At 38.3% G+C, this 13925-nt stretch overlaps 1 protein-coding gene across 2 annotated transcripts in view; it reads left to right on the forward strand.

Moving 5' to 3' along the window:
• Ankrd31 (ankyrin repeat domain 31) overlaps window positions 1–13925 on the forward strand; it is a 161506-nt gene that overhangs the window by 84601 nt on the left and 62980 nt on the right. For both annotated transcript variants that reach the window (XM_030247341.1, NM_001370928.1), the window contains one exon: window positions 707–877. In XM_030247341.1, coding sequence (XP_030103201.1) covers window positions 707–877 — 171 coding nt within the window. The remainder of the gene's footprint in view (window positions 1–706; window positions 878–13925) is intronic.

Genomic DNA, 13925 nt, shown 5'->3' on the forward strand with positions numbered 1-13925 from the left:
TTATAGATCTCCCTCTGTTTAAATTTACAGCTGAGTTCTATTTACCCTTTAGCCCAGCTGAAAAGCATGAGGGCATCACCTGAGCCATGATTTGGGAAGCTGATAAGCTCAGAAGGTATTTGTGCTTGATTTGCAGTTAAGAGGCCTAGGCCCTACCAACTGGCCTAGCCAGACATCTCTATTATTTGCTTTGAAAGTCAAACTGTTATTATCAAAGAGGGTTGCTAAACTGATACCAGTAAAATCTAATGAACAATCTGCCCACCAGTTTTTATATCTGTCTTGTATTTTTTGTTTGTTTGTTTTCATTTTTTTCAAGACAGGGTTTCTCTGTGTAGCCCTGACTGTCCCTAGAACTCACTCTGTAGACTAGGAAACTCAGAAATCTACCTGCCTCTGCCTCCCAAGTGCTGGGATTAGAGTGCGCCACCACTGCCCAGCTTATATCTCTTTAACAAGCCACTAATTTAGTATAAAAACCCTAATGGCATTTTCATAACAGAAAATTAGGAGCTCCATGGATTTCAGCTAGTGTATCTCCATTGGCACTGCAACCAGCACACTCAGTTTGCTCTGTAGAAACGTTTGAAGGGCTCCTCATAAGCAGTTCTTCTTGAAACTGAAACTCTGGAAGAACAGGAATTTTATTTTCTTGTCGTATAACCAGTAAAAGGAACTAAAAGTCTATACTCTGCTTGTGTTTCAGATGCGGAATTAACTCATAATGACAGTGAAGCAGAAAGAACTTTAAAAAGTTGTGAGGAGAAAAAGAAAAACATGGACTCTGAAACTCACAGTCCTTGTGATATCCAAGAACACAGAAAAGACCAGAATTTCAGAAAAAGAAAATGTTCTTTGAAAGCTCCCTGCAGCCAAGGTTTGAATAAATCTTTATGTCAAAATTTTGGAATTAAGCCTTGTTATCAACTGTACTTCAAATAATTCCTAAATGTTTAGTTAGACTAGTGGAGAGTTTTGTTTGTTTGTTTTCTGCTAGAGAACATTCATTTAGCTATGAGATTATCTCAGTTATATTTGTTGTCAAAGCTCCAATTGAGAATATCCAGTAGACTCCAGACATGGTATTGTCATATTGCTGTCTGTGGCCTTCAGTGTCTTACATTAGAGTAGATTAAACAACACAATCATCAAGATTGTTTGCTGGGAGGATTAGGACTGTGTAATGTCTTTTATTCTTAAGACACACCGATTTAGCCCTTTTAACTTAAGGAATATTAAAGAAACATGGGCCTACTTTTTGTCATTAATCAGTTATCTATATTTGTCTAATGAACTAATTCTCCTTTGGGGGTTCCTAGAGCTAATCCTGTGATGAACAACAACCTGGATCACCTCAGGTTAAATAATAAGCACTAAAAAAGTCAATTCATGTGTAGTTATGAGGGATATTGGAAAAGGCATTTTTCTGTGAGCCCTATTTTGTATTTATGTAAATTGAGACCTTTATAATCATACTTCCTACAGTGGATTGTATGATAGTCCTTTCATAAGGAGTCTACTTCCCAGTCTCTGGAAACAGTGAGTAACAATTGAATATTACCCTCTTTCAAAAGGAATATTTACATAATAATCAAGTTATGGTCATTGAGACAGAACCATTCTCAGTTATCTAGAAGAATCCTAAATCTAATGAAAAGCTTCTTTATAAGAGAAAGATAGAGGGGAATTTGAGATACATAGAAGATAGAATAGGGCTGGAAAGATGGCTCAGCAGTTAAGAGCACTAACTGCTCTTCCAAAGGTCCTGAGTTCAATTCCCAGCAACCACATGGTGGCTCACAACCACCTGTAATGAGATCTGATGACCTCTTCTGGTGTATCTGAAGGCAGTGACAGTGTACTCCTGTAAATAAAATAAACAAATCTTAAAAAAAAAAAATAGCTGGAGAGGTAGCTCAATGCAAGAACATACAGCTCTTGTAGAAGACCTAAGTTCTTAAGAGGAGGAGGAGGAGGAGGAGGAGGAGGAAAGAAGGAAGAAGGAAGAAGGAAGAAGGAAGAAGGAAGGAGAAGGAGAAGGAAGAAGGAAGAAGGAAGAAGGAAGAAGAAGAAGAAGAAGAAGAAGCAGCAGCAGAAGCAGAAGCAGAAGCAGTGAAGAAGAAAGGAGTTCAAGTAGCCTCAAGCTGGTGAAACCAAAGAATGTGAACAGCCATCAGAACCTGGAAGAGACAAGGAAGATTTGTACCCTACAACTTCTAGTAGACATCCCTACTGGTGGTGTCTTGATTTGAGATTTCAGGTAGCAAAGTAAATTTCCATTGTTTGAACCCAACTAGCTTATCATTTTTTAGAGCTGACTCAAGAAACCACCATATATCCCTAGTAGCACTTAATTATATTTAAATGTGACTTTGTGTATGCATGCCATTCAACCAAACTCTAAGCAACTCGAGCTGTAAGAATTACAGTTATTGATTTTCTATCCGGGATCTCTCAGAGACCAGCCCGCAGGAGAGTTTGTAGGCTGCAGAAGCAACAGAGGCTCTTGGACAGGGTTCCTTTTGGTCCTCATCCTCAGCCAGGAGGCAGAGCTGATTCTTAGACCTCAGTGCACCTAACCTGCCAGAGGATAGCTTGCCTGTAGAGACTGCTCTGACTCCTGGGACTCAGGAGAGAGCTGGTCTCCCAGGAGTGCAGACGGAGGCTAACAGAATCACAGGAGGAACAAGCTCCAGCCAGAGACAGCTAGAACATCTAACACCAGAGATTATCATATGGCAGAAGGCAAAGGTAAGAATCTTACTAACAGAAACTAAGACCACTCGGCATCATCAGAACCCAGTATTCCCACTACTGCGAGTCCTGGATACCCCAACACACCAGAAAAGCAAAATTCAGATTAAAAATCATATCTCATGATGCTGATAGAGGATTTTTTGGGGGGGGAGGTTCAAGGCAGTGTTTCTCTGTGTAGCTCTGGCTGTCCTGGAACTCACTTTGTAGACCAGGCTGGCCTCAAACTCAGAAATCTGCCTGCCTCCCAAGTGCTGGGATTCAAGGCATGCTCCACCACATCTAGCTCTGATAGAGGATTTTAAGAAAGGCATTAATAACTCAAAGAAATACAGTAAAATACATCTAAACAGGTAGAAGTCCTTAAAGAGGAAACACAAAAATCCCTTAAAGAGTTACAGGAAAACACAACCAAACAGGTGAAGGAATTGAACAAAACCACCCAAGATCTAAAATTGGAAATAGAAACAATAAAGAAAACCCAAAGGGAGACAACTCTGGAGATAGAAATCTTAGCAAAGAAACCTGGAGCCATACATGCAAGCATCAGCAACAGAATACAAGAGATGGAAGAGAGAATCTCAGGTCCAGAAGATTCCATAGAAAACATGGACTCAACAATCAGAGAAAAGGCAAAAGGCAAAAAGATCCTAACTTAAAACATCCAGGAAATCCAGGACACGATGAGAAGACCAAACCTAAGGAAAGTAGGTATAGAAGAGAGTGAAGATTCCCAACTTAAAGGGGCAGTAAATATCTTCAACAAAATTATACAAGAAAACTTCCCTAACCTAAAGAAAGAGATGCCCACGAACATACAAGAAGCCTACAGAATTCCAAATAGACTGGACCAGAAAAAAAAATTACTCCTGACACATAATAATCAGAACAACAAATGCATTAAATAAAGATAGAATATTAAAAGCAGGAAGGGAAAAAGGTCAAGTAACATATAAAGGCAGACCTATTAGAATTACACCAGACTTCTCACCAGAGACTATGAAGGCCAGAGATCCTGGACAGATGTTATACAGACCCTAGGAGAACACAAATGCCATCCCAGGCTAATATACCCAGAAAAACTCTCAATTACCATAGATGAAGAAACCAAAGTATTCCATGACAAAACCAAATTCAAACAATATCTTTCCATGAATCCAGCCCTTTAAAGGATAGTAAAGGGAAAACTCCAACACAAGGAGGGAAATGACACCCTAGAAAAAAGCAAGAAAGTAATCTTTCAACAAACCTAAAAGAAGATAGCCGCAAGAACAGAATCCCAACTCTAACATCAAAAATAACAAGAAGCAACAATTACTTTTCCTTAATATCTTTTACTATCAATGGACTCAATTCCCCAATACAAAGACATAGACTAAAAGACTGGTTATGTAAACAGGACCCAACATTTTGCTACATACAAGAAACCCACCTCAGGGACAAAGACAGACACTACCTCACAGTAAAAGGCTGGAAAACAATTTTCCAAGCAAATGGTCTGAAGAAACAAGCTGGAATAGCCATTCTAATACTGAATAAAATTGACTTCCAACCCAAAGTTATCAAAAAAGACAAGGAGGGGCACTTCATACTCATCAAAGATAAAATTTACCAAGAAGAACTCTCAATTCTGAACATCTATGCTCCAAATCTAGGCATCTACATTCATTAAAGAAACTTTAGTAAAGTTCAAAGCACACATTGCACAATACACAAAAATAGTGGGAGACTTCAACACCCCACTCTCATCAATGGACAGATCCTGGAAACAGAAACTAAACAGAGACACAGTGAAACTAACAGAAGGTATAAACCAAATGTATTTAACAGATATCTATAGAACATTTTATTCTAAAACAAAAGGAAATACCTTCTTCTCGGCACCTCATGGTACCTTCTCTAAAATTGACCATATAATTGGTCACAAAACAGGCCTCAACAGATACAAAAATATTGAAATTTTCTCATGCATCGTATCAGATCACCACAGACTAAAGCTGATCTTCAATAACAACATAAACAATAGAAAGCTCACATACACGTGGAAGCCCAACAACACTCTACTCAATGATACCTTGGTCAAGGAATAAATAAAGAAATTAAAGACTTTTTAGAGTTTAATGAAAATGAAGACACAACATAACCAAAGTTATAGGACACAATGAAAGCAGTCCTAAGAGGAAAACTCATAGCTCTGAGTGCTGCCAAAAAAAGAAACTAGAGAGAGCATATACTAGCAGCTTGACAGCACACCTGGAAGCTCTAGAACAAGGGGAAGCAAATTCACCGAAGAGGAGTGGATGACAGGAAATAATCAAACTCAGGGCTGAAATCAACCAAGTGGAAACAAAAGGAACTATACAGGTAATCAAACCAGGAGCTGGTTTTTTGAGAAAATCAACAAGATAGATAAACCCTTATCCAGACTAAGTAGAGGGCACAGGGACAGTATCCTAATTAACAAAATCAAAAATGAAAAGGGAGACATAACAACAGAACCTGAGGATATCCAAAACATCATGCGATCCTACTACAAAAGGCTATACTGGAAAACCTGGATGAAATCGACAATTTCCTAGACTTCCATTTCATCATCATACCAGGTACCAAAGTTAAATCAGAATCAGATTAACGAACTAAATAGTCCCATATCCCCTAAAGAAATAGAAGCAGTCATTAATAGTCTCCCAACCAGAAAAAAAGAAAAAAGCCCAGGACCAGATGGGTTTAGCGCAGAGTTCTATAAGACCTTCAAGGAAGACCTAATTCCAATTCTCCTCAAACTATTTCACAAAATAGAAACAGAACGTACTCTACCCAATTCATTTTATGAAGCCACAATTACTCTAATACCTAAACCACACAAAGACCCAACAAAGAAAAAGAAAACTTCAGACCAATTTCCTTTATGAATATTTATGTAAAAATACTCAATAAAATTCTAGCAAACCAAATCCAAGATCACATCAAAATGATCATCAAGATCAAGTAGGCTTCATCCCCAGGATTCAGGGATGATTTAATATACAGAAATCCATCAATATAATCCACTATGTAAACAAACTTAAAGACAAAAACCACATGATCATCTCTTCAGATGCTGAGAAAGCATTTAACAAAATCCAACACCCATTCATGATAAATGTCTTGGAAAGATCAGGAATTCAAGACCTATACTTAAACATGATAAAAACAATATACAGCAAACCAGTAGCCAACATCAAAGTAAATGGTGAGAAACTTGAAGCAATTCCACCAAAATCAGGGACTAGACAAGGCTGCCCACTTTCTCCCTACCTGTTCAATATAATACTTGAAGTCCTAGCCAGAGCAATTAGACAACAAAAGGAGATCAAAGGGATATAAATTGGAAAGGAAGAAGTTAAAATAACACTATTTGTACATGATATAATAGTATATATAAGTGACCCCAAAAATTCCACCAGAGAACTCCTAAACCTGATAAACAGCTTCAGTGCAGTAGCTGAATATAAAATTAACTCAAACAAATCAGTGGCCTTTCTCTACACAGAGGATAAAAAGGCTGAAAAAGAAATTAGGGAAACAACACTCTTTACAATAGTCACAAATAATATAAAATACCTTGCTGTTACTCTAACTAAGGAAGTGAAAGATCTCTATGATAACAACTTCAAGTCTCTGAAGAAAGAAATCGAAGAAGTTCTCAGAAGATGGAAAGATCTCCTGTGTTCATGGATTGGCAGGATCAATATAGTAAAAATGGCTATCTTGCTCAAAGCAATCTACAGATTCAATGAAATCCCCATCAAAATCCCAACTCAATTCTTTACAGAGTTAGAAAGGGCAATTTGCAAAATCAGCTGGAATAACAAAAAACATAGGATAGCAAAAACTATTTTCAACAATAAAAGAACCTCTGGTAGAATCAATATGACTGACCTCAAGCTGTACTACAGAGCAATTGTGATTTTAAAAAATGCATGGTACTGATACAGCAACAGCCAGGTAGATCAATGGAATAGAGTTGAAGACCCAGAAATGAACCCACACACCTATGGTCACTTGTTCTTTGACAAGGGAGCTAAAACCATCCAGTGGAAAAAAGACAGCATTTTCAACAAATGGTGCTGGCACAACTGGCAGTTATCATGTAGAAGAATGGGAATTGATCCATTCTTATCTCCTTGTATAAAGCTCAAGTCTAAGTGTATCAAGGAACTCCATATAAAACCAGAGACACTGAAACTTATAGAGGAGAAAGTGGGGAAAAGCCTAGGGCATTGGGGGAAATTCCTGAATAGAACAACAATGGCTTGTGCTGTAAGATCGAAAATCAACAAATGGGACCTTATAAAATTGCAAAGCTTCAGTAAGGCAAAGGACACCGTCAATAGGACAGAAAGGCCACCAACAGATTGGGAAAGGATCTTTACCTATCCTAAATCAGATAGGGGACTAATATCCAATATATATAAAGAACTCAAGGAGATGGACTCCAGAAAATTAGGTAACCCTATTTAAAAATGGGGTACAGTGCTAAACAAAAAATTCTCAATTGAAGAATACTGAATGGCTGAGAAGCACCTGAAAAAAATGTTCAACATCCTTAATCATCAGGGAAATGCAAATCAAAAAAATCCTGAGATTCCGCCTCACACCAGTCAGAATGGCTAAAATAAAAAATTCAGGTGACAGCAAATGCTGGCAAGGATGTGGAGAAAGAGATCATTCCTCGATTGCTGGTGGGATTGCAAGCTTGTTCAACCATTCTGGAAATCAGTTTCGTGGTTCCTCAGAAAATTGGACATACTACTACAGAAAGATCTAGAAATACATCACCTGGGCATATACCCAGAAGATGTTCCAACTTGTAATAAGGACACATGCTCCACTATGTTTATAGCAGCCTTACTTATAAAATCCGGGAGCTGGAAAGAACCCAAATGTCCCTCAACATAGGAATGGATACAGAAAATGCGGTACATTTATACAATGGAGTACTACTCAGCTATTAAAGACAATTTATGAAATTCTTAAGCAAACAGATGGAACTAGAAAATATGATCCTGAGTGAGGTAACCCAATCACAAAAGAACATAATATGTGCTCAGTGACAATCTGTTGGTGGTCTTTTTGTCTTATTGAAGGTGTCTTTTGCCTTGCAGAAGCTTTGCAACTTTATGAGGTCCCATTTATCAATTCTCGATCTTACAGCACAAGCCATTACTGTTCTATTCAGGAATTTTTCCCCTGTACCCATATCTTCGAGGGTTTTCCCTACTTTCTCCTCTATAAGTTTCAGTGTCCTTAGTTTTATGTGGAGTTCCTTAATCCACTTAGATTTGACCTTAGTACTAGGAGATAGGAATGGATCAATTCGAAATCTTCTACATGATAACTACCAGTTGTGCCAGCACCATTTGTTGAAAATGATATTTTTTTTCCCACTGGATGGGTTTTGCTCCCTTGTCAAAGATCAAGTGATCATAGGTGTGTGGGTTCATCTCTGGGTCTTCAATTCTGTTCCATTGGTCTACTTGTCTGTCACTATACCAGTACCATGCAGTTTTTATCACAATTGCTCTGTAGTACAGCTTTAGGTCAGGCATGGTGATTCCACCAGAGGTTCTTTTATCCTTGAGAAGAGTTTTTGCTATCCTAGGTTTTTTGTTATTCCAGATGAATCTGCAGATTGCCCTTTCTAATTCGTTGAAGAATTGAGTTGGAATTTTGATGGGAATTGCATTGAATCTGTAGATTGCTTTTGGCAAGATAGCCATTTTTACTATATTGATCCTGCCAATCCATGAGCATAGGAGATCTTTCCATCTTCTGAGATCTTCTTTAATTTCTTTCTTCAGAGACTTGAAGTTCTTATCATTCGGATCTTTCACTTCCTTAGTTAGAGTCATGCCAAGGTATTTTATATTATTTGTGACTATTGAGACGGGTGTTGTTTCCCTAATTTTTTTCTCGGCCTGTTTATCCTTTGTGTACAGAAAGGCCATTGACTTGTTTGAGTTAATTTTATATCCAGCTACTTCATTGAAGCTGTTTATCAGGTTTAGGAGTTCTCTGGTGGACTTTTTAGGGTCACTTATATATACTATCATATCATCTGCAAAAGGTGATATTTTGACTTCTTCCTTTCCAATTTGTATCCCCTTGATCTCCTTTTGTTGTTGAATTGCTCTGGCTAGGACTTCAAGTACTATGTTGAATAGGTAGGGAGAAAGTGGGTAGCCTTGTCTAGTCCCTGATTTTAGTGGGATTGCATCCAGCTTCTCACCATTTACTTTGATATTGGCTACTGGTTTGCTGTAGATTGTTTTTTATCATGTTTAGGTATGGGCCTTGAATTCCTGATCTTTCCAAGACATTTATCATGAATGGGTGTTGGATTTTGTCAAATGCTTTCTCCAAGTCTAAGGAGATGATCATGTGGTTTTTGTCTTTGAGTTTGTTTATATACTGGATTACGTTGATGGATTTCCGTATATTGAACCATCCCTGCATCGCTGGGATGAAACCTACTTAGTCAGGATGGGTGATTATTTTGATGTGTTCTTGGATTCGGTTAGTGAGAACTTTATTGAGGATTTTTGCATCGATATTCATAAGGGAAATTGGTCTGAAGTTCTCTATCTTTGTTGGATCTTTCTGTGGTTTAGATATCAGAGTAATTGTGGCTTCATAGAATGAGTTGGGTAGAGTACCTTCTGTTTCTATTTTGTGGAATAGTTTGTGAAGAACTGGGATTAGATCTTCTTTGAAGGTCTGATAGAACTCTGCACTAAACCCATCTATATGGTCCAGGGCTTTTTTTTGGTTGGGAGACTATTAATGACTGCTTCTATTTCTTTAGGGGATATAGGACTGTTTAGATCATTAACCTGATCTTGATTTAACTTTGGTACCTGGTAACTGTCCAGAAACTTGTCCATTTCATCCAGGTTCTCCAGTTTTGTTGAGTATAGCCTTTTGTAGAAAGATCTGATGGTGTTTTGGATTTCTTCAGGATCTGTTGTTATGTCTCCATTTTCATTTCTGATTTTGTTACTTAGGATGCTTTCCCTGTTCCCTCTAGTGAGTCTGGCTAAGGGTTTATCTATCTTGTTGATTTTCTCAAAGAACCAGCTCCTCTATTGGTTGATTCTTTGAATAGTCCTTCTTGTTTTCACTTGGTTGATTTCGCCCCCGAGTTTGATTATTTTCTGCCGTCTACTCCTCTTGGGTGAATTTGCTTCCTTTTGTTCTAGAGCTTTTAGGTGTGTTGTCAAGCTGCGAATGTGTGCTCTCTCTAGTTTCTTTTTGGAGGCACTCAGAGGTATGAGTTTTCCTCTTAGAAATGCTTTCATTGTGTTTCATAAGTTTGTATATGTTGTGGCTTCATTTTCATTAAACTCCAAAAAGTCTTTAATTTCTTTCTTTATTCCTTCCTTGACCAAGGTATCATTGAGAAGAGTGTTGTTCAGTTTCCACGTGAATATTGGCTTTTTATTATTTATTGTGTTATTGAAGATCAGCCTTAGTCCATGGTGATCCGATAGGATGCATGAGAAAATTTCAATATTTTTGCATATGTTGAGGCTTGTTTTGTGACCAATTATGTGGTCAATTTTGGAGAAGGTACCATGAAGTGCTGAGAAGAAGGTATATCCTTTTGTTTTAGGATAAAATGTTCTGTAGATACCTGTTAGATCCATTTGTTTCATAACTTCTTTTAGTTCTGTTTAGTTTCTGTTTCAATGATCTGTCCATTGGTGAAAGTGGTGTGTTGAAGTCTCTCACTATTACTGTGTAAGGTGCAATGTGTGCTATGACCTTTACTAAAGTTTCTTTAATTAATGTGGCTGCCCTTGCATTTGGAGCATAGATATTCAGAATTGAGAGTTCCTCTTGGAGGATTTTACCTTTGATGAGTATGAAGTCCCTCCTTGTCTTTTTTGATAACTTTGGATTGGAAGTCGATTTTATCAGATATTAGAATGGCTACTCCAGCTTGTTTCTTCAGACCATTTGCTTGGAAAATTGTTTTCCAGCCTTTCCTTCTGAGGTAGTGTCTATCTTTTTCTCTGCGATGAGTTTCCTGTAAGCAGCAAAATGTTGGGTCCTGTTTGTGTAGCCAGTCTGTTAGTCTATGTCTTTTTATTGGGGAGTTGAGTCCATTGATATTAAGAGATATTAAGGAAAAGTAATTGTTGCTTCCTATTATTTTTGTTGTTAAAGTTGGCATTCTGTTCTTGTGGCTGTCTTCTTTTAGGTTTGTTGAGGGATTACCTTTTTGCTTTTTCTAGGACGTGGTTTCCGTCCTTGTATTGTTTTTTTTCTGTTATCCTTTGAAGGGCTGGGTTCGTGGAAAGATAATGTGTGAATTTGGTTTTGTAATGGAATACTTTGGTTTCTCCATCAATGGTAATTGAGAGTTTGGCTGGGTATAGTACCCTGGGCTGGAATTTGTGTTCTGTTAGTGTCTGTATAACATCTGTCCAGGCTCTTCTAGCTTTCATAATCTCTGGTGAAAAATCTGGTGTATTTCTGATAGGCTTGCCTTGTTATATGTTACTTGACCTTTTTCCCTTACTGCTTTTAGTATTCTCTCTTCATGTAGTGCATCTGTTGTTCTGATTATTATGTATCAGGAGGAATTTCTTTTCTGGTCCAGTCTATTTGGAGTTCTGTAGGCTTCTTGTATGTTCATGGGCATCTCTTTCTTTAGGTTTGGGAAGTTTTCTTCAATAATTTTGTTGAAGATATTTGCTGGCCCTTTGAGTTGAAAATCTTCATTCTCATCTACTCCTATTATCCGTAGGTTTGCTCTTCTCATTGTGTCCTGGATTTCCTGGATGTTTTGAGTTAGATCTTTTTTGCATTTTCCATTTTCTTTGATTGTTGTGCCGATGTTCTCTATGGAATCTTCTGCACCTGAGATTCTCTCTTCCATCTCTTGTATTCTGTTGCTGATGCTCGCATCTATGGTTCCAGATTTCTTTTCTAGGGTTTCTATCTCCAGCGTTGCCTCACTTTGGGTTTTCTTTATTGTGTCTACTTCCCTTTTTAGGTCTTGGATGATTTTATTCAATTCCATCACCTGTTTGGTTGTGTTTTCCTCCAATTCTTTAAGGGATTTTTGTGCTTCCTCTTTAATGTCTTCTACCTGTTTAGCAGTGTTCTCCGGTATTTCTTTAAGTGAGTTATTAAAGTCCTTCTTGATGTCCTCTACCATCATCATGAGATATGCTTTTAAATCTGGGTCTAGCTTTTTGGGTGTGTTGAGGTGCCCTGGACTGGGCGAAGTGGGAGTGCTGGGTTCTGATGATGGTGAGTGGTCTTGGTTTCTGTTAGTAAGATTCTTAAGTTTACCTTTCACCATCTGGTAATCTCTGGGGTTAGTTGTTATAGTTGTCTCTGTTTAGAGATTGTTCCTCTGGTGATTCTGTTAGCCTCTATCAGCAGACCTGGGAGACTAGCTCTGAGTTTCAGTGGTCAGAGCACTCTCTGCAGACAAGCTCTCCTCTTCCATGAAAGGTGCACAGATATCTGGCATTCGGACCTCCCTCTTGGCCGAAGATGAAGGCCTAAAACAGGACCTTTCCCAGAAGCTGTGTTGCTTTGGCCTGTCACAGAAGCTGTTAGCTTCTGTAGTCCACACTCTCACCTGTGCAGAGTACTTTCGGCATAGTCCCGAAACCAAGATGGCTCCCGCCGTTATCCTGAGGCAAAAGCCTCCTGGGCCCGGTGGACACCTGTCCTCTGGCCAGGAAGGTGGCCGGATGTCTGGAGCCCCAAAAGGGCGCTGCCTCAGAAGCTCTGTGGCTCCCGCTTGTCCCAGAAGCTGTTAGCTTCTGTAGTGCACACTCTCACCTGTGCAGACTACTTTCGGCGGAGTCCTGGAACCAAGATGGCTTCCGCCGATCCTGAGACAAAAGCCTCCCTGATACTAATTTATCTCCCACCAATGGCAGCAGTGAATTTAACAATGCCCTCAGTTCTACTGAACTCCTCCTACCAGCCACAGATTTTCAATGTTCATTTTACTTTTCCTCATTTAAATAGAAAGCTCAACTGCTATTTATGAAATGCTCCAGGGTGAAAGATATCCAAGTCAACTGCTCAGAACAAAGACATCCAGAAGAAACAGAATTGAAGACTTTTTTTTTTAAGTTAATATAAGAAGGAACTCTCAAAGAATACTACAGAGTTTTCCAAGGGAGCCAGTTTTATATAGTGAGTTACAGGCTAGTCAGGCCACATAGTGACAAATCTATGAAGCACACTTTTTAACACTGGACTGGTATCTCAAAAGAGTCACATGAAGGTAGATCTTGTGAAAGTGTTGTCAGTTTTAAAAGGTTTAACCTGAAATTAAACCTGTAATAAATTGAAGGTGTTTATGGCGGCACTTACTTGTGTTAGGCTGTGTAAGTTCACTGCATCCTTATTTCTGAGAGCAAAACGTGCCTTTGCCCTTTGCCCCTTGCCCTTTGCCCTGTACATGATATCCATACCTTCATGCCACAGAGAGGCATTGAGCAGTGCCTGATAGATTTGAGGCTACTATATAGTACGGATTCCAGTGGGTTGTTTTTTTTAACTACATATACAGAGTTCATTACTCTTATAGAAACATAATGGTTTAATTATGATAAATGAAAATAATAATTTCCTAACATAAGTACTCAACATGTACTAAGTATTAATTTTAGTGTATCTTTAAATTGCATTGTATTAGACTGATCTGAAAAATTGCTGTTTGAATTGCAGACTTGACTTGCATAAAAGAAACAACTGAATGAATTTTGACTTGAGATTAGGACAGAACTTCCAACAATTTCTAAATGGCCATTTGTACTATTTACTTATGTGAAGTAGCATTCTTTGTATTGATGAATATAACATTGAAGTATCTATCAATTTTGAAAATTTGTTACACTAGTTAATCTAATTGCTGAACTAATACCTATAAAAAGCAACTTAAAGATGAAAGAATTTCTGGGCTTATAGTAAGATCTATCTTGTCTGTCTGTCCATCTCCATCCATCCATCTATCTATGTTCTATCATAGTGGAGGAAGGCATAGCATAACAAGCATGAGGCAACTGGCTACAGTGTATCCACAGTAAGGAAGCAGAGCGCTATGCATGCTGATACTCTGTTTGCTTTCTTTTATCCCACCCAGATTCCAGCCC

The sequence above is a fragment of the Mus musculus genome, chromosome 13 (genome assembly GCF_000001635.26).
Source record: "Mus musculus strain C57BL/6J chromosome 13, GRCm38.p6 C57BL/6J".
Taxonomy (NCBI): domain Eukaryota; kingdom Metazoa; phylum Chordata; class Mammalia; order Rodentia; family Muridae; genus Mus; species Mus musculus.